Source organism: Anas acuta, chromosome Z (assembly GCF_963932015.1).
Source record: "Anas acuta chromosome Z, bAnaAcu1.1, whole genome shotgun sequence".
Classification (NCBI taxonomy): Eukaryota; Metazoa; Chordata; class Aves; order Anseriformes; family Anatidae; genus Anas; species Anas acuta.
The window spans coordinates 60,882,408-60,907,235 of NC_089017.1; the positions used below are offsets into that span (position 1 = coordinate 60,882,408).

At 41.4% G+C, this 24,828-nt stretch overlaps 1 protein-coding gene and 1 long non-coding RNA gene across 11 annotated transcripts in view; one reads left to right on the top strand and one right to left on the bottom strand.

The window, feature by feature from the left end:
• Nucleotides 1–5,490, bottom strand: part of DMXL1 (Dmx like 1) — a 91,815-nt gene extending 86,325 nt beyond the window's left edge. For 4 of the 10 annotated variants that reach the window (XM_068665925.1, XM_068665928.1, XM_068665929.1 and 1 more), the window contains exon 1: nt 5,245–5,489. In XM_068665925.1, coding sequence (XP_068522026.1) covers nt 5,245–5,331 — 87 coding nt within the window. In that variant the 5' untranslated portion in view covers nt 5,332–5,489. Of the gene's footprint in view, nt 1–5,244 lie in introns of all 10 variants that reach the window. The other 6 variants (XM_068665924.1, XM_068665927.1, XM_068665922.1 and 3 more) reach the window with 2 other exon arrangements.
• Nucleotides 5,491–5,572: 82 nt separating this feature from the next.
• LOC137847651 (uncharacterized) lies at nt 5,573–14,125 on the top strand. The gene is made up of 5 exons (XR_011091019.1): nt 5,573–6,202; nt 6,319–6,426; nt 8,529–8,627; nt 12,434–12,500; nt 13,885–14,125. It is a non-coding gene; the product is annotated as an uncharacterized lncRNA (long non-coding RNA).
• The last annotated feature ends 10,703 nt before the right edge of the window (nt 14,126–24,828 follow it).

Here is a 24,828-nt window from a genome sequence, read left to right on the forward strand (position 1 = left end):
TTAAGAATGTCCTGGAGTATTTACAAACAAGTTGTCTTTACAAAATGAGACAAGCAGATACTGTTTACATTATCATGTTCTTGGTGTGTTTATTAAACAATGCTTTGTTCTTTTGTTACACCAATGAACAAGGTAGAACTAGTTCAAGCTGCAGGAAAATGGATTTCACTGGCGGGTGACATAGCAAAACAAGCCTGAAATTAGGAAGTGAAACATGTTTTAGGCCTGCGAAAATAAATGTTACTTTGCGTGCCACACTGGATTTTCAGACAGTTTCTATCTGTTCTTTTAATCTGATGTCAGTTTTACTTCTAAAATCATATTTATTTGGAGATCATATTTTGACACTAATAGTGCATTAAAAGAATGTTAGCTTTAAAGGAAAGTGGTACAAACAATTTTATGAACTATTTTCATTTCTTTCTACAGTGAAAGTCTGATACACAAAACTCTTAGAAACCAAAGTCTGGTACTGGCACATCAGACTCCGTCCTCAACAGAAGAAGAGCAAGAGAGCAAGAGTCTTGACCTCTTACACAGTGCAGCACCTCTGAAACAGTTAGTTTCCTTTATACCCATCCTCTTTATATATTTTTTCCTATGTATGGACATACAAAGTTTGTGCTGTTGTTTTTGCTACAGCTACATAATGAATGAGAAATAATCCTATGTGACCTGCACAAACTTTATTTAACCTATATCTCTTATGTGCAGGGCACGTGTACACCTACCGTAAACTGCCCATTTCAGATAATATGCACAGTATGTGTGCACTCACAGTTACATAGTTTTCTATATGTATTTTAAAATTTATATAGAAGTATAAAACACGCAAATGTTTACAGGTTGAAGATATAGACTAGAAAAAAAGCTCAGAACCCTGTGCTGGGTACAAGGTCACCAAGAACCACCCAGCTGAAGCTGACCAGGGATGGCATGCAGCAGGACACAGTAACCGTGGACATGCTCTGTCCCCAGCTTCTGCACCAGAAGCTTACCTGCATGGCCACCCATGCTACCTCTTGCTGCTTCTGGTTTGCAGCCACTCCAGCTATTGTATCTGAGGTACTTCTCCATGGCTCATCCTGACCATTTTTACCACTCACGAGTCTTAAGGGTACTTGGGTCTCTCGCAAATGAAATGAGGCAAGTCCAAAAGGTCAGGATGTCAGGGTTTACAACCAAATTGACCGACAAAACAGATTCTATTGAAATTCTGTGATAGCTGAATGGTATTTTTATGACATGCTTGAAAGAAGTTTCCAATAGCTACTTCACTACCCTAGGGAAGTTTAATTTCCCACTTAAAAGAAAAAACAAAGCTACTCCAAGGAAAAAAAGCAAACAACATGTAGACTAAGAACAAATACTTATTACAAAAAAAAAAAAAGAAAAAACAACACAGAAAGCTTATCTTTATTAATTACCTGTTTCTTTTGCCGCATTGGGCACATAAACATAATACAACCTCAGTTTGCCTGGGCTGAATGATGCTTATATACAACACAAATTGCATTATGTCTCACTTCCCTCTGTTTTTCTCCCTTTCTCACCCCTTCTTCTTTAAAGAAAAATGTAAAAAATTCAGTCTCCTGAAAAGTAAAGATAAAGGCAAATAAATCTATCAGCTAGGTAACACTGAAAAAAAAAATCTGTGTTTTTCTCCTTTACACAGCACAGGGAAAATCAAAATGGACACAGTCACCATGAAACATCTCTGAACTATTCTATTAAAAATATATTTCAGGCAGACATTCATACTACTATTTTCAGCATGGTCCCTTTGCCCCCCCATCACATATTGAGGGTGATATGTCTTAAAAGTATAAACCAAAAAAGCAAGGAAACAGAAACATAAGCCATCAGTTAAAAAAGAGACTATGTACTCTGCATGCATGTTTTAATATTGAGAGTATTGCATTTAAATATCTAATTTAAAAAATACTTTTAGATAAGAAAAGTAATTACATTCAAGAAATACTCCTACCTGGGGAAAAAGTTTTTTTAATCTATGGACAGTATTTAAAATAATACAGTTCTCCAAGTGGTGAATTGATTGGCCATGCACTTAGAAACAAGGCCTACTGAAACTGCACTTTTCATTGAAAAGGTTCAGCTGTGTTGTTTTTTTGTTTTTTTTTTTCCCAAGTTTAGCTCAATTAAAAATATTTAATTTCTTAAGTTCAGAACAGGTTAACTAGGACATAGACAAAAAATAGTATCAAAAAAGCTTCCTTCCCTTGTCTAAGTTACAATCAAGAGGCAGGTGCAAAGAGTCTAACTTCTCAGAGGCTCTTATGACTACTCAGTTAAATTTCTTGACTATAGTTACCCATGAAGTATTTATAACTTCATATGGTTATATGGTTCATATGGGTTATAAATAAAAATGTTAAATACTTTCTAGACAGTCTAGGAACAATTTTACTGAGCCTGCTTTTGTTTATCAAACAATTTTATGAAGCTGGAAATCTCTACTTCATAATGCTACCCAGCATCTTTGGAAAAATTGAGTGTGGTCTTATTCAAACTACTCAAAAAAAAAAAAAAAAAAAACAAACCACATTTTTCAAATATTCTCTAGCTAACATTTTAATTTCACAGTTTTGTCAGTCATACAAAACAAGTCTCAGGTCCAAGACGACAAACTACACACACACACGCAGGAAATCTGTCCAAAAAGATTCTGCTTGCATTGACCTATGCAATTTATTTATCTTTCCCAATTTTTTGCCCCTACAAGCAACAACCCTTTTACAGCTACCATGACGAGTCCTAGGACATGTGCTTGTAATGTTCCTGTTGCTGATAGTGACTTTTCTCCCCTTCTGATATTTTTTGTTAAAAAAGAATCCAGAAAAAAAAAAAGTCACGAAAGCAGAACTGAATAAGGAAACACGCACAGAGCAAATCAATCACTAGAAGTGTTATCAGTATTGATTACCTAATAGCTTCTACACAACTTCCATAAAAACTACTATAGCCGTATCCTAAGTATGTGAGCATTAACTTATGAATTTAGGAATCAAATGTTTTCAGGTATGAAATACTCCACATCTGAAAACAAAGAAAGTAAAGGATGCTTTCCACTGCAAATAAAACGATTACATTTCAGGAGAAGCACATCAAGAGCAAATGGATACATTCTAACTTCTGTAGGCCAAGTTCTTTATACTCATAAGCATACCAGATGTTACTATCACATATTCTCAATAGATAAATAACAGGAATACTTCCTAAGTTATCTTGATCCTTATGAGCCTTTTCTATATATGAATGAAAGGCATACCAAAAACTCTTTACCAGAGTTCCCTCTAAGAAAGCTTAAGCTCCAGTTGTCACATCAGATCCTAAAAAAGAAATCCAGAAAAATGAAAGACAGAACCTCTGCCACCTGCACACCGTGAGGACAAGTACCTCACATGCCAGTTTAAAACCAAACCAGGTATTTTCAGAAAGGTTCATACAATTCACTGTGTATAGGTACCCCCTACTAATTTGATCTCCAACTTTAAAGTCAATAAAAATATATTATTTTCAGCTTAAAATTGAACGTTTTAAAGCTTTTTCACCTTCAGTCATATATGCAGTACAAGTGTGCACGCAATATTCGGGACAACACCATATATAAAAAAATCGAGGTACTGCAGAACAAGTTATCTTGTCAGACAATGACAACTCTCCCCAGCTTCAGTACAGCATCCTGACACATCAACTCCTGTGCTTCCAGTCTCTCTGACCAAAAACTCACAGATGTTTGATGAGATGTTTTTATTATTATTGAGTACTGATATGTGATTCAATAGTTTTTATACTTGTTAATGCTTACATCTTGATTTCAGATGCAGGAAAAGAACTGCCAATTTTCCTATTGGATTTTCTAAAGGTTCAGTCCACCATTTCCAGGAAAAGGAATTGGATGTAGTACCTTTCACTTGTTAATGTTTCTGAGCATTGTAGTGACTTTAACATGGTGTTATAAAACAAGTAACAACAGGAAAAAAAACAACAACAAGCCCAAGATATTTCTGTTGTCAGTTTTAAACCTGAGGAAAAGGAATCTATTAATAACCTTCTGAGCAAAAGGACAAAAACCAAGATGAATGTGTCTATAGGAAACACTGTTACTATATTTATGTCAAAACAGATCTTGGGAACAACAGACCAATAGAAACAGGGAAAGCCGCACTCTCCAGTGGTTCCTTTCTCCCCAAAGAGAGATCCTCACCCCTTTTATCCATCAGGAAATCCTGACACTTTCTGGAAGTTAGGCTGTAGTAAGAGAGAGCTCTTCAGTGACACCGACAACTCGACATCCTTCTCCCCAAGAAGGAACTTCTTGAGCTTCCCATTTGGACACCACATATCGAAACCTTACCAGCACTTCACTGTACGCTAAACTTTGCCGCCTCGCTACGGCATTTCCCTACCACCTGTGGGTCTCAAACACTTCTGAATACATGAAATCAGAAGATCCAGCACAGTGGGCATGGGAAGCCACAACTGCTCCAGCTGCAGAAGGCTCCCAACATGAGCTGCCTTACAGCGGGGGCTTTAGGGGAGCAGGCACAGCACTGACAAGGCCAGACCGGCTCCTCGAAGCCAACCCACGGGGAGCAGCGTGAGGGCAGGTGGCCCAGGACCCGTGAGGGTGCCCCGGCCCCCCTCCCCGTGCTGGCAGGGCACGGTGACATCCGTGAGCAGCGAGGAGAGGCAGGCTCAGCTCCTGCACCTCCATTTACCGCTGCCCTATCGGGCTCCGCACACGGCACAGCGACCAGAGGAAAACACGGCTAAAAACAGCCGAGTTTTCGCTCATTTCGCTCCTCGTTTTCGCCTGAAGAGGAGAGGCAGACAGGGAGGGGGCATTTTGGAAGGGAAGGGGGCGGGGAGGGCACCCCCTGCACAGGCAGAAAACCCAAAACAAGAGGGAAAAGGGGGGGGGGGGGGGGGGGGGGACACGGGTACAAGGCTGACACGGGGCAATACGGGACCCCCCGGCCGGCTGCGGGGCGCCCCCCCCGCGAAGGTCGCGCCTGAGGGGCGCCGTTTATATAACAGCCGGGAGGCCACCGCCACCACCACCGCCACCACCACGGCCACCAGGGCCACCACCACCAGGGGCCACCCCCATCTTCACGTGCGGTGCCCCGGCACGGCTCGCTGATGGCGGCCGCCCCCAGCCCGGCTGCCCCGCAGGTGCAGCGGGGAAGGTGCCCACCTCCCCGCCCCCCCCGGACTCACCGTGAAGGGCTGCCCGTGCAGGCTCCCCACCGAGAAGCAGTTGTCCCCCGGGTTCACGGCCCCCGTCAGCACCTGGTGCAGGTTCATGGCGACACGCAGGCGCCCGGCGCTGCCGGGACGCCGCCGCTCGGCCCTCCCTCGTCCCGCGGGCGGCGGCGCAGGAGGAGGAGGAGGAGGAGGAGGAGGAGGAGGCACTCAGCGTGGGGTGGAGTCTCCTCGGCGGGGCGGCGACAGCGGAGCAGCGCCCCCTACCACCCGCCTCGCCGCCCGCCCGCCACTGACTGCCGCCACTGCCCGCCCGCCGCCTCGGCGCGCTTGGCTCTCGCGAGAGGCGGCCGGGATCTCGCGAGATTCCTCCCGCCGCCGGGCGGCCATCAGCCGCTGCGCATGCGCGCTGCGCCGGCCGTGAGGTGGTCGGGGTCTGTTAGAGCGGGCGGGGGGCGCCTCACACCTCGCTGCCCCCGTCCCCGTCCCCTGTCAGGGGTTTGGGGTCGCCCGGCCCCGTGTCCCAAAGCAGCATCAGCGCTGTTGGGGCCGTCGCCCTCCCCCGTGAACCGCAGCGCCCGCAGTGACTTGCATTCTCTCGTTCCGGGGAGTGGTGCAAAGTCCGAGTCGCCCCTCACTATAATAATACACTATGTAATGCACTGCTGCTGCAGAGTTTCATGCAAATAAACGAAAGATTTCTCCTATCTCGTCTTCTGACGTGACGAAAATTCACATTTTTCACTGTGTGTACATAGACATCCCCTCAAAGGGCCACGTTTCTTATGCTAGAGATAAACTTCTGTCACCCTAATCACTTATTTTGTTTGGGAAGGGATCAAAAAGCTTATCAAATTACCAGTGAGTCCAACCAAATTGATCTTATCCTTGCCAGGAGCAACGCTCACAAACGGATAATTTTATCCTTCTTTCAACTGCAGAATCTGATAGAGCAACCCTATGGATTTTTAAGGTAACAAAAATTTTCACTGGTCCTGAGCAAGAAAGTGAGCTGTGGCTGAGCTCTGTCAGGAGCCCCCCCCCCCTTTTCTTTTCTTTTTTTTTTTTTTTTTTTTTTGTATTTTTCAGCGTGGCCATCCCCTTCTGGGCCCAGGCGGTGAACCAGCCCAGCCGTGGTTGCAGCCAGCCGATACTCCTTCCCCAGAGGATGGTTCCAGAATATGCCGGACAGAAAAGGTCAGAAATCCTGCAGAACTACCTCGTTACTCCACAGGAGTAAAATGCATACGATCTGCAGCACGGCAAGGTACCAGGGTGACAGCAGAAAGCAATCCCAGACCTCAGTCTGATGAAGAAGTCAGGAAGAAGGGGAAATTTAGAACACTAATTAAAAAAAAAAAAAAAAAAAAAAAAAAGAAAGAAAAAAGTGAAAGCAAAAGTTTTCCTGATAAGTGCTGTTTAACCTACATCTAATTACGACATAATATGGTATGTTTACAGCTGACATACCCAAACATGCTGATATGGCAAGAAAATAAGGAACCTCTCATTTCCTTTCTATTTAGATTTGGTCTTTTTGACTGCAGATTAGTTTGTTTGCGTTATTGTGTAACAGAATGGATGTTGCCTTTTTCTTCTCTTCTGACAGTGAGAGCCTATACAATGGCCTGCCAGGCACATACTTCCCATATTCTGGCTCCCACCTCACCACCTTCCCCTTCCCACCCTTTGCTGTCAGCGGTCAGCTTTTGCACGCGAGCTGTCACTCTATGCTGCCAATCCCTGAAGCTGCTGCTGTGCATCTTCCACTTCTCAGCCTGGGGAACAGCAAGGGCAGCCACCAGAAGTGGGGCTTGTGCACACTTTCCTCCACGTGGTGCCCCATCTCACTTCTCCTGCAACATCTGTGAATTCAGCTACAGACAGAATATGTACAGTATGTTTTGTTATATCAAAGTGAATGCATTGTTTGGCACTAATAAATTTCAGCTCTGGCCTGTGCGTTGTCATTCTACAGGAAATAAATATGTTTCAATACAATTCAAAGTATATTTATACCTCGTCTTTTTGAAGAAGCAAAAAAACAGGTTTTTCTTGGAGTTTCGAACCTTGACAGTGATTAGAAAGTTAAAAAAATATCATAAAGTTGATAGCCACCAAGAAAGTATTTTTTTATGCTTTTTGGTCATTTTGCTTATTTTTTCTCACCTTCTTCTAAGCAAATAGTTTGTCCAAAAAGCTGTTTATTTTTCTTCCCACTCAGAAGAGTCTAAAAAATGGGAAAGGCATTAAATTTGCCCTATTAGATTGCGAAACACCAAGGCAAGGTCCTTTTCATTGTTTTGCCCCTGACATCAGTAAATATTCTGTTTTACAGTCCCTGAGGAGCTGTAATTCTCACAAGCCAAGCTGCTGATTACCATCATTCAGAACTCCTGCTGCGCATGCTCACTCAGTTCTCACCTTTGGCATTTCAAGGGTGAACCATATAAAATATGCTCAGTATCAGAATAGCATAAGATGGGAAACACTCTTACTTCCTAGGGTAACATATAGTGGCTGTGGCCTTTCTGAAATGCTGCCAGAACTGCAGCTTTTGTGCATGCATAGAAAAGCTTGGAAGTGAATGATGTACAGCTTTTTGTATTATTGGACAAAGCATTATATTTTCAGTAACAATCAGACCGTTAAATGCTCCAAAAAGCAGTGTACCAGGTATATACAAACACATCGTGCCTTAGTCTTGCTAAGGCACATCTTGCTTGTATTTCACTAATAAATCCTGAAGAAGTCCAAATGAGAATTTTAAGTGATGTTCCTGCGTGTCTGTTCTAAAATGAAAATTGCACTTGTGCAAAGCAAATCCAAGTTAACGGTATTCTTTGGTGTAATGTGGTAGAAAATCAATGCAGATTTGTAAATTACTTCATTTGCACAAATGCAATGACATATTTTGTGTTCTTTCTCTGCAATAAATATCCATGAGTCACTCATTAACAGCAGTGAGCTTGCTTATGTCAATGATACACAGGAAGCTTTGAAAGAAGCTGACATTTTAAGTGGCACATTTAGTGTTTGTCAACAGTACTAGTAAATGTTGTTTTCTTCCCTTAATTTCTTAAAAATCATATACAGGTATGTAGGTTTTTCTTTTTTTTTTTCTTTTTTCTTTTTTCTTTTTTCCTTTTTCTTTTTTTTTAATCTTTTTATTTCTTATCAAAAGGAATTCATTATATTCTAACTTACTATTTAGTAAAACAATGCACTCTAGCAGGGAACAACTGTTCTGCCACATGTGCTCTTTGACTTTGTCTTTCATGCCCTTGATCTTTCTGCAGGGATGTGGACACCAAAGGCAAAATCCTGACCTTAGTGAGGGTAAGAGGAAGATTCCTGACTGACTTCCCAAAGATCTGGAGCTCACCCTCATTGCCCAGGTGCGAATGATGCGAAGGAGTACTTGATTCTCTTCTTGAGCTTTCAAGACGTTTAGCAATATAAAAAGAGTGAAAACACAGCAAGGCACATGAAATGTATAAATATATAAATATTGTCATTTAGTAGTATGGTCCTAAACAGTCAATCATTTTGTGAAGCCTTTCTTTTAAGGCAGCTTGTTTAGTTGATTTCTTCTGTGCCCTGTGTTTTACATCTGTAGCCTCCAGGTTAGAGTGACATTTGCTTGTTTTTTTTTTTTTTGTTCTGTTTTCGTTTGGTGAAAGACATTTTGTACCAGTTCACATTGTTGTCACCTCTCTTAACATTTGCAGTGCAGTACATTCTCTTTTACGTCTGTGATCTGACAGAACCTTTTACTTGTTGAAGGAGATACTTGCTGACTGGTATCCTTAGGTAAAAATACTAGTGAAGATGTTTTGATTTTTTCAGTTCATCTTTTATTTGGCTTTTGGTGAGGCTTCCATTTTGTAAGCTCAGAATATTTTCAGTAGTTGTTTCCAAGGCAAATGCCATTATTAGATCCTTTAGGTTTGCAAATGAACAGTTGCCAATTAACAAGCTTTTAGAATTCCCATTCATATTCAGAGTTTTGCACTCATTTCATAGACTGAGATTAAAGCTGCTTTTGAAGAAAATCACACATGGGCTGCTGTGTAATACATTAACTGCCCACTCTTTAATCACCAGTCATTATCAGTAATTTACAAAATGGAAATTAGGATTATTATATATTTTTTTACATCCTTTACTGGTGCCTTGAAAGCTCATTTTGTTCTTCCCAGTTTACCTGGAACAAGTGAGCTTGGTGGGAAGACTGGACCAGGGTCCTTGCTCTTGCCTTCTGTTCCCCACACCCCAGGCTCTGAGCTCCTGACAGTGGTCCTTCAAAGCACAGGTGGGGAGCCCTGAGTCTCACCCCACTCCCTGCAGCTGGTCTGTGTTTGGCTCCTTCCTAGCAGAGAGCAGCAGGGCCAGGGCCAAGGGCCAGGTGAGGGTGGGCAGGTGGCATGGAGGATGGCAGGGCTTCAGCACGGTGCTGCTATGCGGAGTGAACACCAGCAAAATCCAGAAGGATCCTGCATCGCCTCTAGGAGTCCTGTCACTATCAATGCTAAATAGTGCCAATTTCCAAACGGATCAGTCCATTTTCTAAATTTCTTCAGTCTCAGTGTTCACAGGGTACTTTTCATTACATGGTGCAAGACTCGTTGTCCTGGAAAAGACTGAGCAAGGCTTTCTCCTCACATACAGAGATGCCTTTTCAGCTGGTCCATTCCTTGTGTGGACCTGGGAGACCGCATCTGGCCCTGGAGACGTTCCTCAGACAGTTCACCTTCTGGTGCTGAACTCTGATTAGGCTGCTTGTGTGTAGTGTGTGATTTGATATGGACAGGAAAGGCTATTAAAATATGCATTATGCAGTGCTGTTTACCAGGATGTATGTGTCCTTTATATATAAATCCTAAATTATTCAGTAAATCTATACTTTTCTCAAAGATACAGTAGATTTCAGTTTCAGTATAAGAATAGCCGATATTTATTTATTTAGTTTAGTTTACTGTGAAAAGTAAGTTTTAAATGATATGTAAATATGTAGACATGTCCACATGCAGATAACGAATATTCATTCTGCCAGTCTGTTCTAAAGTTGAAGTTTCACCTATGTTTTCCATATCATATTTAAAAGGGTGACATCATTTATAGGTGTTCCTGAAAAACTTATTTGAAGAATAACTTTACTGTGCCTTTCACATCTGTGTTAAGCATTTGGTTATGTGTTTCCAAATTCAGTAAGAGGATGTCTCCACAAATCTATCACATGCAGATGTTTTTATCTAGGCCTTTAAAATGGCATAAGATGCTCACAGGATAGCCTGAAAAATAGACCTTATGCTTTTTTTTCCAACCTTTTATTTCTTTACATTTAGGTTTTAACCTCATAGGAGGGAGGTGTGATGTTTTGACAGGGGAGAGAGATAATTACTCCAAACCTGTTCACAGCTTCAAGCAGGCAGCCATTCAAGTATTGAGAAAGAAAAATGCCAAAACACATCAGTCTTTTTTTCTCTCCTTTGGTACTTTAACTCAGATATAACACATTTCTCTTTCAAAAGCACACACTCCATTCTACCTTGAAGCCACTTTGTGAGCTAGTCTCTCTTTTTCCTTTTCCTTTTCCTTTTTTTCCTTTTCCTTTTTTTCCTTTTCCTTTTCCTTTTTTTCCTTTTCCTTTTCCTTTTCCTTTTCCTTTTCCTTTTCCTTTTCCTTTTTCCTTTTTCCTTTTTCCTTTTCTTCCAGCAGTGTTAATATACAAGGCAAGTTCAGGTATTATTTAATTGTTTTTTTGCTTGCTACATATCAGAAAAGGAGCCATGTTACTCCCCTCAAGCACCCATATACACATACACAGTGTGTCTGTTCAGTGAGGAACACTTGCTTCTTTAATATTATCTTTTTTATATTCTGTTTTTATCACCCACAGTAAAGTGGAGAAGAGAAAGGAAGAGCAATCAGATCAAGGAGAGCTGATCTTTGTCTTACTGCAAATTCCTTCCACCATCTGATGGCATTCAAATCATATCTATTCATAGCTCTGCAGAAAAAAAGTAATAATAATAATAAAAAAAAAGAAGCTCAGACTAATAACTAAGACAGTAAAATTTTAACCTGGTTTTAAATTCACAGTTAGCTGCTATATGCTGAGTAGAAAATGACATTGCAGCTATGAGTTGACAGGATCTAAAAGTTACATATGCATTTCTTATTGAAGTAGGCTGGTGGGTTGTCCATCAGTATGAAGCTTCATCCATTTTGCAGATGAAAAATATAACTTATCAGCTAGATTAAAAAAAAAAAAAAAGGCACAATTTCCTTGTTTTAATTTTGCTGTGACTGTATATTGTCACTGGTTTTTATGAAGACTGTGACTTTCCTGAAACAGCATGTGGTTTCATGATGTAAACTGTTTAATCTGCCCAAGAGCAATAATGCTTTCTCGTGACTCTTCCTCCACCACATATTGTACACTCCACCTCAATGGACTGATTTTATTTACTGCTGAGTCAATATTTACCACTTTGCTACTGCCTGCAGTAGTTTTAATCCCTGTCTGAACAATTGAATGGTACCAGGAGCTTTTTAAAGCCTGTAGGCCTTAACCCTGTCATATTCAATGAGTTCCTAGGGAAAGTTAAAGGGGATCAACACCCCAAAGGGCTCAAATGGAGGTCTGATTACGGAAACCATGTGTAATGGAGCAGTGCTAAGAAATATTGTACATCGTTCCTTTTACAGTTTGTTTCTTTCCGTAGCATAACATTATTTGTGAGTGAATGTTGGTATTTCATTGCAGACACTTACCAGGAAATATTTTTGCTATCTAAAACACTTGATTTCAGATAAGATAGCTGGAGGGATAGCTGCAGAATTTCTGCCTCTGTCCTAGCCCCTGTTTGCAGATGGAATTGCAAAAGTCAGCTTACGCATAATGTGTAGAGGAAGAAAAGAGCCCATGCAGAATAAGTATATCAGTGAATTATCTCCCGTGTTTTGATAAGATAAGGGGCTATCTGATGTCACTGATAGTTGCACATGGACACATGTGCGGACAGCAGTATCACAAAAAGGGGAGAAATGCCTGCTGCCACCATCCATAGGAGAGGTGGGCACAAGAGGCCGGGGCAGCTGCCCTGCCTGGGAGTGTGCACAGAGCCACGGCACTGCCAGTTTTGCTGGCACGTATGGGTGAGAAGGAAGTTGTTGCTGATTATTGTTTGTATTGCAGGCATCCTGGAGGACTTCACTGGGACACAGGACATGCTGTGTGAGGCAAGGCACATAAAAACTCGAAGGTGTGTGTCAGAGGATATTTTCTGTGCGTGTGTGAAGAGAAAGGATCCTGCTTTGGCGGAAGTATCCACCTGAGAAAGAGCCAAACCTAACAGAACATAAGAGAGAAATGAAATAACGGCCGTCGGGAAGCTGGTTTCCTTCTCTGCTTTGTTATACCAAATTGTGTTGTATATACAGACTCAGATCCAGGCAAAGCTATTTCATTCTTTTCTTCCATGTTAGGTATATTTCTCTTTAAGCAGTTCACTCTGTCAGGTTTTCAGGCAATGATTAAAAACCACAAAATCTCCTTGAAACTTATGGATACCAAAACACCAACAGAGCTAATGTAGGTATCTGTGCAACGCTTTATTCACAAGTACAGTTAGTCCACATGTATGACACTGTAGCTTGTAAGGGTAGACTATCAGTGTTATAGATAAATGAATTTTAGAACAACAGAAATAGATTTCTGTTCTGCAATTCCAGTGTCTTTTTCTGTGTTTTAGCTGCTGAACCTCCATTACAAAGGCTAGTGTGATTCAGTAGTACTGATGTGTAGTATTTTATCAAGACCAGTGTCTATAAGGAATTCTTGTTTGAGCTTTACATTAAGTATAACTCTGTATTACGTCTGTTTCTCCTGAGGGACTTTGCAAAGAAACCAGTAGCAAACCCAGTCAAAAGTCAAAAGCATGACATCCAGGTTGGATGGGGCTTTGGGCAACTAGTGGGAGGTGTCCCTGCCCATGGCAGGGGGTTGGAACTGTATGGTCCCTAAGGTCCCTTCCAACCCCAACCATGCTGTGACTCTGATTCTGTACTAATTTGCTGTTTGCTTTTGCAGCTTGTTCAATCTTCTCCTTAAGTAAAAGTAGAAAGACCCAGCCTTTCCCCCAGGAGGACAGAGAAATGAGATTGATAGTAATCAGATATAATCTATAATTAGGTTCTGTGTTTAAATATACCAAACCAGAGGGGAAAAAAAAAATAAAAAAATAAACTCAAAGCACTCAAAAGGCCAAACTGACAGTTCAGTCTAGGAAATTGTTTCCTGCACTTGATTTCTATGTCACATTTAACAGTCATGTTTACCTTTATAGGATATAAAGTATGTAGTATGTGCCTGTATGTATGGTTTTGCGTGCAAGAAGGGGAGAGACTATGAATCATCACTAATGCATGCTACTTGGCATGTTTTCAGAATACATGGCAGTTGGCAATGATTACTTGAAGTATGAGGAGATATGAATCTTTATTTTTTTAATTGCTCAATGATTCAATCAAGATTTTTTAAAAGACTTTTACAATTCTAAAAATTAATAATGTTTTTATATTACATAAGTAGTACTATCTCATATAATGTATGTTTTTTTTGTTTGTTTGTTTGTTTTTTTCTCCTAGATAAAGCACTATGGTTTCTGCATTATCACCAACTGTTAATCAACTATTTGACAAATCAATCTGTGATTGTTTTAATGGGCTATGCAATAAGCAGCAGAAAACATGAGTGTGTACATATATACAGACACATTGATAACACCATTTTGGTTTTGGTCATAGCTAGATGAAATTACTGTGACAAAAGCAATTTTCCACTGTATGGTTGATACAGATGTAATTAAAAATAACAGTCCTTGGGCAAGTGTCAGTATAGTATCTTTGTTCTTGTACTTCTTACAACTGTTATCTGCAGAAACTTACAAAACCATAAGCTAAACTAAAACAGTTATGACAGCTTTGAATGGGATTCAATTTAAATACTTTGAACTTTGCAAATAATTTTGTTCTTTTTCTAGAGATATAGTGCATAACAAACATAAATGAATTTTAGGTTTGGGAAGTACTAATGTAGTAATGTCCATTTTGCATAATAATATATCAAATATAGTAACAGAGTTGAAAGAAATGTAAAGTTTAAATTTAAAGTTTAAAGCCTCTTCAGGCTCCTCGAGGATGGGCTGTGGTCATGGGCCACATCAGGAGAGATGTGCCAGCCAGTGAAAACCGGGTTATTTTACAGCTAGATGCTCTCCACTAAAACTGCCTGCACTTCTCTACCTCTATATATTGGAGATTTTTCAGTGTAGAGTGCATGCTGAGCACCTGAAGGTGGTGTAAATTCATGTTCCCAGTAGGTTAATATACTCCTTCTCACAGCCTTCTGACTGCAGTGCACACATCATCAACAAAATTTCTGTTGCACTCTAATAAAAAAAGCTGTCTGTGAGCCAAGGTGATCTGACGATAAACCTTTACAGGCTGTCTGTGAATTTCTCACCTTCATCCGTATCAGCCAGGAATTTTTAATGTAAAAGCAATTTTATTAATTTTGCAGCTGAGGAGGGCACACTACTGATGGATTACAACCGTTTTCCCTTTCTCTGTTTCGTAACTTTAGGTGGCAGCACCACAACAAAGGTCTTTGCTGTACATGACCACACACATTCACATGACAGCAAAATCTGTGCTAGAAGCAGCTCAAGTGACAGAAAACTCCAAAATAAAAAAGCTTTGCATAATATCACGCAGCCACAAGCAGTACAAGTCAACAATCTTTGTGTCATTTGGCTGTTGGGTGGCTTTCAGCATTGCAGGCACAGGGTTGCTTTTGAGACTTTTTTCACATGCGGACGTCACCTGAGCTGGCCTTGGACATGCAGGAGATGTATTCCCTCCAGCCTGTTTCCTACTGTTCACTGAAGTGCATGCTGATTTTTTTTTACTGATCTCATTGGAAGAGCACTGAGCCATCTTTTCCTATTATCTCACAGCAGCTCTCTTCACTCTGCTGGCCGCAGTGCTGTAGCATGTGACTTTGAATTCCTCTGTGCCGCAGATCACGCTTGCCATGGGAAATGAGAGGGTGTGATTATTTATAGGCCTGTTTAGCAAGGTGCTTCCAAATCCTCTAATAAAATCTGTATATACGCACGAAATTAATACTACGAAAAAATACAGCTTTCTATATTTATCTTTTCAGATTTTTTTTTTTTTTTTTTTTCCCACAAAGCTGTTTACAAGGGGAATGGTTCATTCAGACCTGCAGCCAGACTCACAGCTCAGACCATAAATACGAGGCTGGGGGACAAGGCCTGGCTGTGCCTGAAGAAGGGACAGGACCGGGAGCACCCAGCAGCACCCCTGTGCCCATGGGGGGCTGCCAGAGAGCCTGACCAGGCCTCTTCTCAGTGGGGCACAGTGGGAGGATGAGGGCCTGGCAGCTGGAAACCTCTCCCCAGGAGCAGAGGCGAGCAGGGACATGGGCTGCTCGGGGCTGTGAAGGCTCCTTGCCTGCCTGAGCAGCCTGGTCCAGCCCCAGGGCTGGCCTCTGGCAGCAGCTGTGGGCACCAGGACTTTTCTTTATAATGAATTGGTGTCAGTTAACGCTTTCTGTTGCCTTGGTGAAATGGAAATTTCTGGTTACCCTTTTATATTAATTAACACTTACCCTGAAGACGTTCTGTTTTTTTAGGTACAATTCTGAAGTTCAGCAGTGCCAAGCCTGGATCCTGCATTGAAGGCCAAACTTTGAAACATCCCCTTTATCCTTTATCACGCTTCCCAGCAAACACTTCTTTGGATAATATCTGGGAATGTATATTTCCTGTTTAGCTGTTTAATCCTCCACAATTAGTTTAAAATCCTGACCTCTTACAATGAACTATTAATAGACCCATCAATCCTAAAGGTTTTTGTTTGACAAATACAGATTTATGGTGTTCCATGAGATGATTTGTTATTAGAGCCTCTGATAATGTAATTTCAGCCTGGTGACAGATCATCATGGCACTGTCTTCCCAGGATGTAATTACTTTAGAATTTTCCTTCTACATGTCCAGAACTCCATGGATTCACTCCTTTCTCCACATCAGTACTTTTTACAAGTTTCATACTTTTTATTTCTCTGTGGACCTCTCTTTTTCAGTATGTTATGCCGTGTGTGACCTCCCCGTGTTTTTCAGAAGCCTGCTTAATCTTTGCACCAACATCATTTTATTACCTTAACGTAGGAAGTCATCAATGACACATATCTCTGAATTGAACAAGTAATATGGTCTCAGTGAGTAATTCCCCGGATGCTTTACTAGGGTGACCTTCAAAGTATCTGCAGTGTCTCATCTTTTGCTGTGATCTCTGCAAATTTATTCCTCATTACTTCTGACACTGGGTAATCTAAGAAAACTACTCACACTGTAAAAGTCTATCATTTTCAAGTAAAATTCTCAAATACTTCTGAGAGCATGTCTTATCTGATGTCTCTTATCAATCTGTATTTCCCTGTTTACATTCTGTTATTTAGTCACACGGTAATATCCAGGGAAAAAGAAAACAGTCACCGTGTATTGGGAAGCACACCATTTTATTTCTCCTTTCCATGTGTTGTGAAATTCTAATTTCCTTCTACTGCAAAGAGTATCTCCAACTTGATTAACCCCAAGCACCCCAGTCAGAATCTGTAATCTTTTTTTTTTTTTTAATGTACCAAAATAATTGGCTCTTCTGTTTTTTAATAAATATTTATAATGTAAAAGGGTGTTTACACTGTGCTTTGAGCTTTATTCTCCTGACTAGAGAGAGGAATCCTTGTGGGAGAAGGAATCCCTGGACAATTACCTGGTGTTCCACAGCTTCCTCAGGCAGTCATATTCTTCTGCTAAAGCTATACTGATGCCAGGGTGGTTTTTGTTTGTTTGGTTGGTGGGTTGGTTGGTTTGTTTTATTCATTCCTCTACATATGCACAGTGCAAATGGCTGCCAGAAGAAAACAAAACAAAATGAAAAGATTATATGAACTATTTTTTTGATAACTATATGAAACAAACCAGTTCCTAACTTTAATTCCTACTAAAGAAAGTGATATCTTGAGTGAGACAAAAAATTAAATTATTTTATTTGCTACCATGAATTTTCCTCTCTCTCATTTTTTTTTTCTCTCTCCTATTCAGCAGCTACAGTTTTAGCTGCAGTGTATGCCTGAGTATCAGTGTTTAATTTGCAGTTTGCATGAATGCCATCACCAGTGAAAGAAGCAGTTTTCTCAGGTCAGATTCAGCTCTAGCTAGTGTTCTTGGTTGCTCACTCCACTGCCTTTCCATCACTCCTTGTTTTCCTAATTGTTAGGCATTTTGTTTCTTTCTGTCCTGACTGCAAATTAGTGCAAATTGTTTATATATCTTTCTACAGCTGTTGCAGCATTTTTCAGGTGTTACACATTGTTTGCAGCTGTGCAGCTTCTCTTCTGAGAAATGTCCTGTCTTTCCAAGCTCTGTAGTACAGTCTACTTAGTGTATATGTATTTTTCCCTCAAACATTTTATTTCTAGGCATTTTTTCCCCCCCTCACATACCTAGAGAGATCGATAAAGGTTAGTCTGCATCTTCCACCAATCTTTTCCACATTTTGGTCCTTGGGTCTTCTTTCTTCCTGGATCCATTTTTCTATTTGGAATGGAGGACTTATGTTCAGAGAAGAGGTTGGATCGTGGGGGCCATGGACTGTTGGCCCACAGCCTGCACCCATGGCAGAGTCTGCACTGGCTGTGCCTTACCAGGGCACTGCTCCGTGGTTTTGAGCCAGCTCCAGGTAGCAGCCTTTCAGCCTGCATTATATGGCAAGTTCAAGGCAGAGTCCTGGAACAAAAATGGTGCCAGTAGGCTCTTTGGGGTTCTTCCAAAGATTTCACAGCTCCCACTGATTTCAGAGCAGGCTCTGATCCTCCTGAGGATGTGCTTGTTGTGGGAGCGTCGGCCTATTGCTCTGAGTGACCAATCTTCCTCTTAATGGACAATGTTATAAAATACAAATATATGCCTTAAACTCACAAACCTGGTGTTTCTTAATATGGAAGCTTCCTCATAACACCCACATATGCCTCTGACTCCAGTTTCATTGTGCTGTTTTTAATGATTCTGCCATCCTGTTTTCTATGATGGTACACAAAATAGCCTTTCCCTCCTTCTTCGTCTTCCCCTTCCTTCCTCTGCAGCCTCAGGACTAACATCAGGAGCCTGCACAGGGCAGTCCCAGAGTGCAAGCGCACCCTGCCACGCCATTTACCCCCATCACAGCCTGCTGTCCATGCAGAGGCAGTGTTGGGAAGAAACAGTCCCAGCATCCTTCTAAGCAAATCCCTCTTGTGGCTGGTTGCAAGGCCAGAGGGGATCTGCAGACTGCCAGAAGCCAGGTCAAGGTTGCTGACAGAAGATGATATTGATGCCACGTCCTGGGCTGTGAGGTACATTGCCCTAGGAGGTACATTGCAGGGCCATTATGTCTACACTGCATCAAGGTCTGCGCTGACATAATTATTTTAGGTATTGATCATGCCTCCTGCAATACCTACCAAGCAGATGGTAGAGCTGCAGTAGCCCGTAATAGTCAGTACTAACACAACTATTTACTACACAATGCCACTCCATGAAACTCCATATTTAGGTTATTTAGCTTTGTTCAAACTCTGCTCTGAAAATGTTAAAACTTCTTGGGAGAAGAGATTCAATCCAGTCCAAGGAAAAGAATCTAAGCAGAGCCTGGCAAAGCATTCAAATTACTCTATTTAAAAGGAAACTGGATGCTCAGCAAAATCGAAGGATCTCTAAAATAAATAAAGCAATTTATTTTTACTCTCTCTGATTTGCTAACTACAGGAAGAAAAAACATGTTTTGCTTGACAGTACTTTTTATTATGCAGACAGGTCTTTGTAGGGGAAACAGGCCCATGAACTTCAGTGAAAGCTTCCTTAAATGCCTGAGATCATTAACAATATTGTTGGGAGGATGAAGGATTGGCAAGTGTAAACCAGAGTACCCAAGATGACTAAGAGCAACACAAAAACAGAATCACAGAACCCGAGATGATTCAGCACAGATAACCACAGGGGACATTATCACATTGTGTATCACTACTAATATTTTGTCTAAAAATGCCCTTAGTTGTTTGCATGCATCCATTTAACAATTAAGGCTCAAATGTAAGAATAAATATCAGCTTAAGGGTATGGCTGTGATTTATGCAGTGTGTCTCAACATGGAAGACAGAGATTTGAGACAGTGCATCGGCACTGCTAGACACAGAGTGAGAGGGCTGATTTGCCCTGTGGCAGTGAGCAGGAAGCACCCAGGAAAGGCCCTGGCCAGCAGTATGTGGCACCCTGAATCATCCCCAAAAATACACTTGCCAGCACAGAGGAGAATAAGGTCTGCTTTGCTCTGTTCTTGTGTGGATCAGACATGGCTTTCAAATTTCCTTCTGCTGGAAGTGTGTATCTTGTAAATACACCTTAGTTTCTGTGCCATGTACTATTTTTACCTCTCCTAATGCAATGCATGAGGCTACTAACCTTAAAGTAACCTGTGCAGGCTGGTTCCATGTTTGCCCCTCTCATCCTTTGCAACCTTTGTGGTCTGACAGACCTTTGTGGTCTGTCCTCAAACTACGTTGTAGGCCTACAAGAGAGGGCAGATAATCTGCAGATGCAGGCCAGCAATAACATGTAATACTAACTTAGGGTTTGATCTGTAGGCAGTGGCTCTGCGTGAATACCTATTTGGGAGAAAAGAGCTTTTCTGTCTTGCTGCACGCTTTCACATCTGTCAATAATTTTCCTGAGCAGTGTACAGATGAAGCTGTGAAAGACAGATGCTCACATTTTACAGACTGATACTCTTATTCCATTGTGCTTTACAACAATTCTCAGCTGAATCTCCTGTGCCACTGCTGTTACCTGAGGCTTTTACACCATTTGATGTAGGCTTGCCTAGGAGTCTGTGTTAATGGGAGCAGAAAAACAGACCTATGGAAGGTATCATGCGGCTGTTCTGTGAAATTTCCCAGACTAAGCAATGGCAAGATGCTGCTAAGCACATGGGCATGAGTAAAATTACCCTGAAATTTCCCCTCTGAATTGTCATGTTCTCCAAATGACCCAAACCTCTTTGATTTAAAAAGAGAGCTACTTTTTTTTTTTAAGGTGCATTCTCATGGCTATGAATAAATCACATGCACCATCTTTCTTGTTTGTTTATACTGTTCTGATAGAAGGAACACTGAACAATATGCATGTTACATAGCAAGACAAGTACTGTTTGAACTTCTTTCATTCTTTAACTTTTTTTTGCTTGGATATTTGGAACAAAGGCAGTGCAGCCACACTTACTGTGGTAGAAGGAGCAGGGAGTATTATTCACTTGTGACTTGCCACGGCTGCCTCCTTTGCCCACATAGGAAAGGGCACACCATTACTGGAACCTAAGCAGAAAACACTAAAGAAATAGAGTAACTGTGATCTCTATTTTCTCCCTGTGATTCTCCCTGTTCCACATCGGCTGAAGGGGCAGGTACAGGTGAATTCTCCATCAGCGCTTGTCAACCTCCCAGAGACACCTGAAGTGCAGGAGTCACCACCGGGGCATGCTGAAAACAAGCTGTCTCATAAGCACTCTAAAGCTTCAAAGCTGTGGGGACATATTGACTCTTACATGCAGTACTTTAGCTGATACCACTTCAAAGGCTACCTCTCTGCTGCTTGTTTCCGTATCTCCATCACTTATTTTCACCTGTCTCATTCTGCATTTGCTCTTTGTACTTTCAGATGGATTTTATAGCTACCAAATGACATATCAAGATTATATGACCAGCTATACTTGTGTCTATACAGTACATAGATTTTGATTTTTGAATCTGGTTTTAGGCAGGGATTTTCAAATTAGCAATAAGTTCTCAGTTGACTATTACTGTAATGTGTTCCAGGTCACCCGAGTTGCAATTGCAGGCTGCAGTTACAGGTTTAGTAATTATAATTACCCTTGTTATTAACCCAGTATCAGGAGTGAGGCCATGGCACAATCAGCAGAACTGATAGCAAACTTTCAGACCAGTGCTGAAAAAACTGTGTTTGAAGATGTCTTTACATTTTAGAAATACTCACTTTTTTCTTTTCTAAAAAAAAACAACAACAAAAAAAGTTAATAAAAACATGTTTCATTTACCTAGGATGCATGGTCTAAGCTGTTTCAAACAAGGAGATGACTCTTGCATGTGAACTTGTAAGATAGGAAATGTTATGAAATTCAATACCAGTTTCTTATTCAAAATATGAGAGCTTCTTGCAATATATAAAGATGAAAGCAACCGAGAAGGTAGCTAATTTTTAAATACATAAAACCTGTGAGCCAGCTTTGGCACCCAAAATAATACCATAATGTATTTCCCCAAATTATTTTCTCTTCCATACCCTAAGCAACCTGCAGCGCTGAGCACTCCCCAACTGCAGAAGCACGGCACAGCGCAGCGCGCCACCACCCGGGCAGCAGCACACACACAGGAAAGCAGTTTTTTTCCTGGCATGTGCGTTTCTACTGCTGTTTTGGCTTTTTACCGACACCGGAGATCTGAACGATGCTAGCAGGGAGGGAGACGTGTTTCAGTCTGCAAGAAGGGGGTGCCTCACCCGGCTGCTGCCCGCCTGCCAGCGTAAGTTCGTCGGCATGGGCTGCCCCCAAATGATGGGCTTTTTCCTCTCCTCCTCATTTCTTCTTCCTGCATACTTATGCTAGCACTAGTACCTGGCTGGCCAAAGAGCAAACTGCACTGATCTGCCTGAAAATAAACCAGAGGGACAAACTTGCTGGGTGTTTGTGTGGCCACATGTCCTCGTGTCATCACAAGGGGCGATAGGGAGTTTGGGAAGAATGGCGAGATCATCACCTTCAGCAGCAGCAACAATTTATGGACATCTTCAAATTATGTATCACATTTAGAAATATGCTATGTCTCTTAAAGTTTGCTAAATATGTGTAGGCTTAAACAATGTGCCCATCTGAGCTTGATAGAAGATGACCGGAGACAGCTGGCACACAGCATCATCTAAGACCTGCTCCACTTCCAGTACCCACTGATCTCTGAGGTGGAACAAGCAGAGGAAGACTGGTTTTCCTCCACTTTTGTTTTACTGACAACTCAAGGTGTGCATGCTTGTTGAAAACTCTCACTAGGACGTGTAATTCAGTGTTAAAAGTGATTGTCTTACCAGGCACAAATACTTGCAGAGCCATCGTCACCTGCACAGAAAGCACAAAACACCCAGTTAGATTGCCAACAGCCATGCAGGCATTTCGGTATTTATTGCATTCCTTAGGAGTAACTATCATTCTGCACAATTTGTATCATTCTGTGGCAATAAATGCAAGAAAAATGCTCAAATGCTGCTATTCAGAATATCTGCTAGTGTAATTCTGCCTGTGCCAGAGACTTCAGACTCTGCCAGTCATTTGCAAGTGATGAATGATGCCCACAGAGCTCTGTAGTCACAGAGCAGTCCTCAGGCTCACAAGCTATTCTCTTTTCGAAATGGGACTAAACAATGTAAGCCACCAAGACTAAGCCAAGTGATACTTAAAAAACAAAGCTGAAGTCTGTACTGGTATTTGTCCTGCCCCAGTGCCTTCCATCTTCTTGGAAGATATATACTGTAATGTAAGTAGCTTTAAATAGTTCAGTTAAAATTAGTTCCAATGCAGATTCCTTAAAGGAATTGAGTGTTTAATACTGACAGAAGTAATAGTGATACACATAGCACGTATCAGTCTACACTGTTACCTTTGCAAAATGGGAGACAGCTATCCCTAAATGAAAGGGAGAGGAAAAACACTTCCTCATATTTACTGCATGTGGAAACACGTAAACCAACAGTGTTGTGGTGTAGTAGTTATCTTGCAAAGTCACACCCTTATTATGCCATGGTAGCTCATTTGTGTAGTCATAACCTAAAATAAAAGTGTACATATAGGAATTACTGTGAGGCAGCTGAGATGAAATATTTATTTTGAGCCATTTCCTCACATGGAAATAGTTTGTAATAACTTTTTCTTACAGAGTATCTCCAGGCTGTAGAGAAAAAAAAAAATAAAGTTTGAATGGATCAACATTATTATCCTCCAAATCCTGTGATTCTGAGAGGGAAACAGACTTGTGGGAAGTCTCTCTCTTTCGGCAAACAATGCAGAAGAGAGGAGCTAAAAACCAACAGTCAGCTCTGCCGAAAAAACTTTTATCAGACAAAATAAAGGAATAATCACTGTTGCAAAGCATTTTGGACACGGTTGCACAAATTTTAGCTCTTATGCTAACAGAAAAAAATGCAGGTGAAAATTAAGGAATAAACAGGATGTTTCTGCTGCTGCTGCTGTTCCTCTAGAGTATGTAAAAGACATTTCCAACCACTTGTTAATGACTAAAACACCTGAAATGAATTATGTGTTTTTCAAGTCACTTGCTGTCAGTTGTTACAAAGCAGTAAGTCATCAGAAATGACAGGCAAGTCCAAAGACTTTAAATAGAAAGTCTGAAGCTCACAAACTCAACAGATGGAGACACATGATGCATTCTACATTGTTCTTACTATGTAATCATTTTTTCAGTACTGGATGGCTAAATCTGTGTGTATGTGTGTGTGTATGTGTGTGTGTAACCCTTAGCTGCCCAGGCAAACAAACAGCATGGGATGGTGTATCCCCAGCTTTTGCAATTACTCAGTTATCCTATGGCAGGTCCCAGTATGGATATTGCCAGACTCAGCTTTTGCTCTTGAGCCTCACAGCATCTCTGCATGTGGAAAAATACTGCATCTCCAGTAGCAGCAGTCAGAAAATCCTTGGTGGGAGGTTGGAGTTGTGTTACACTGACCAGCTAGCTTGTCCCACTAAGCCCTTCTTTTTGCTTCAAAAAGGCCTGCATGAAGAGGTGGGCTGGCAAACCTGGTCAGCATGTGCTTGAGTCAAACAGAAACAAAGCTCTTCCCCAGAACTCACCAGTTCCTCATTCTGAGTAGTTCAGATGCTCCGAAACCTGTCCAGCATGTACCAATTGTCATCCACAGTAGTGTTTACCAACATAGCTGATGAACCCCCTTACAAAATACGCTAGCTTCTATATGTCCATATAGGCTTCCGTTCACAAATGTTCCCGGCTTAGAGGGTGCCTTGGCAATGTCATTTTTCTTTACAAACAACAGCTGTCTTCTGTTGTGAGAAGCTGTGATAGAAAAAAAAAAAAAAAAGAGAACAAACAAACAAAAAAAACACCTCTTCTTTCTCACTGCAGCATGAATGTTTGGGTGAGTATCTCCTGGCTTGCATTTTCCAACCTCGTTTCCACTTGTGACTGCACTTCCAGTTCTACCGCCTCTGAGTCTGGTTCACTGTTCTCTGTGCTGCTCAGTTCCCCAGGCTTGCTGGTGGTATGCTGAGACAGCAGCTTAGCCAGTCGTGGCTTCCAAGCTCCCAGCTCTGCCTCCGCGTTTGCACCCTACACTTGTTGCTGGAGCCTGTTTAGGCAGTTCATCCTGC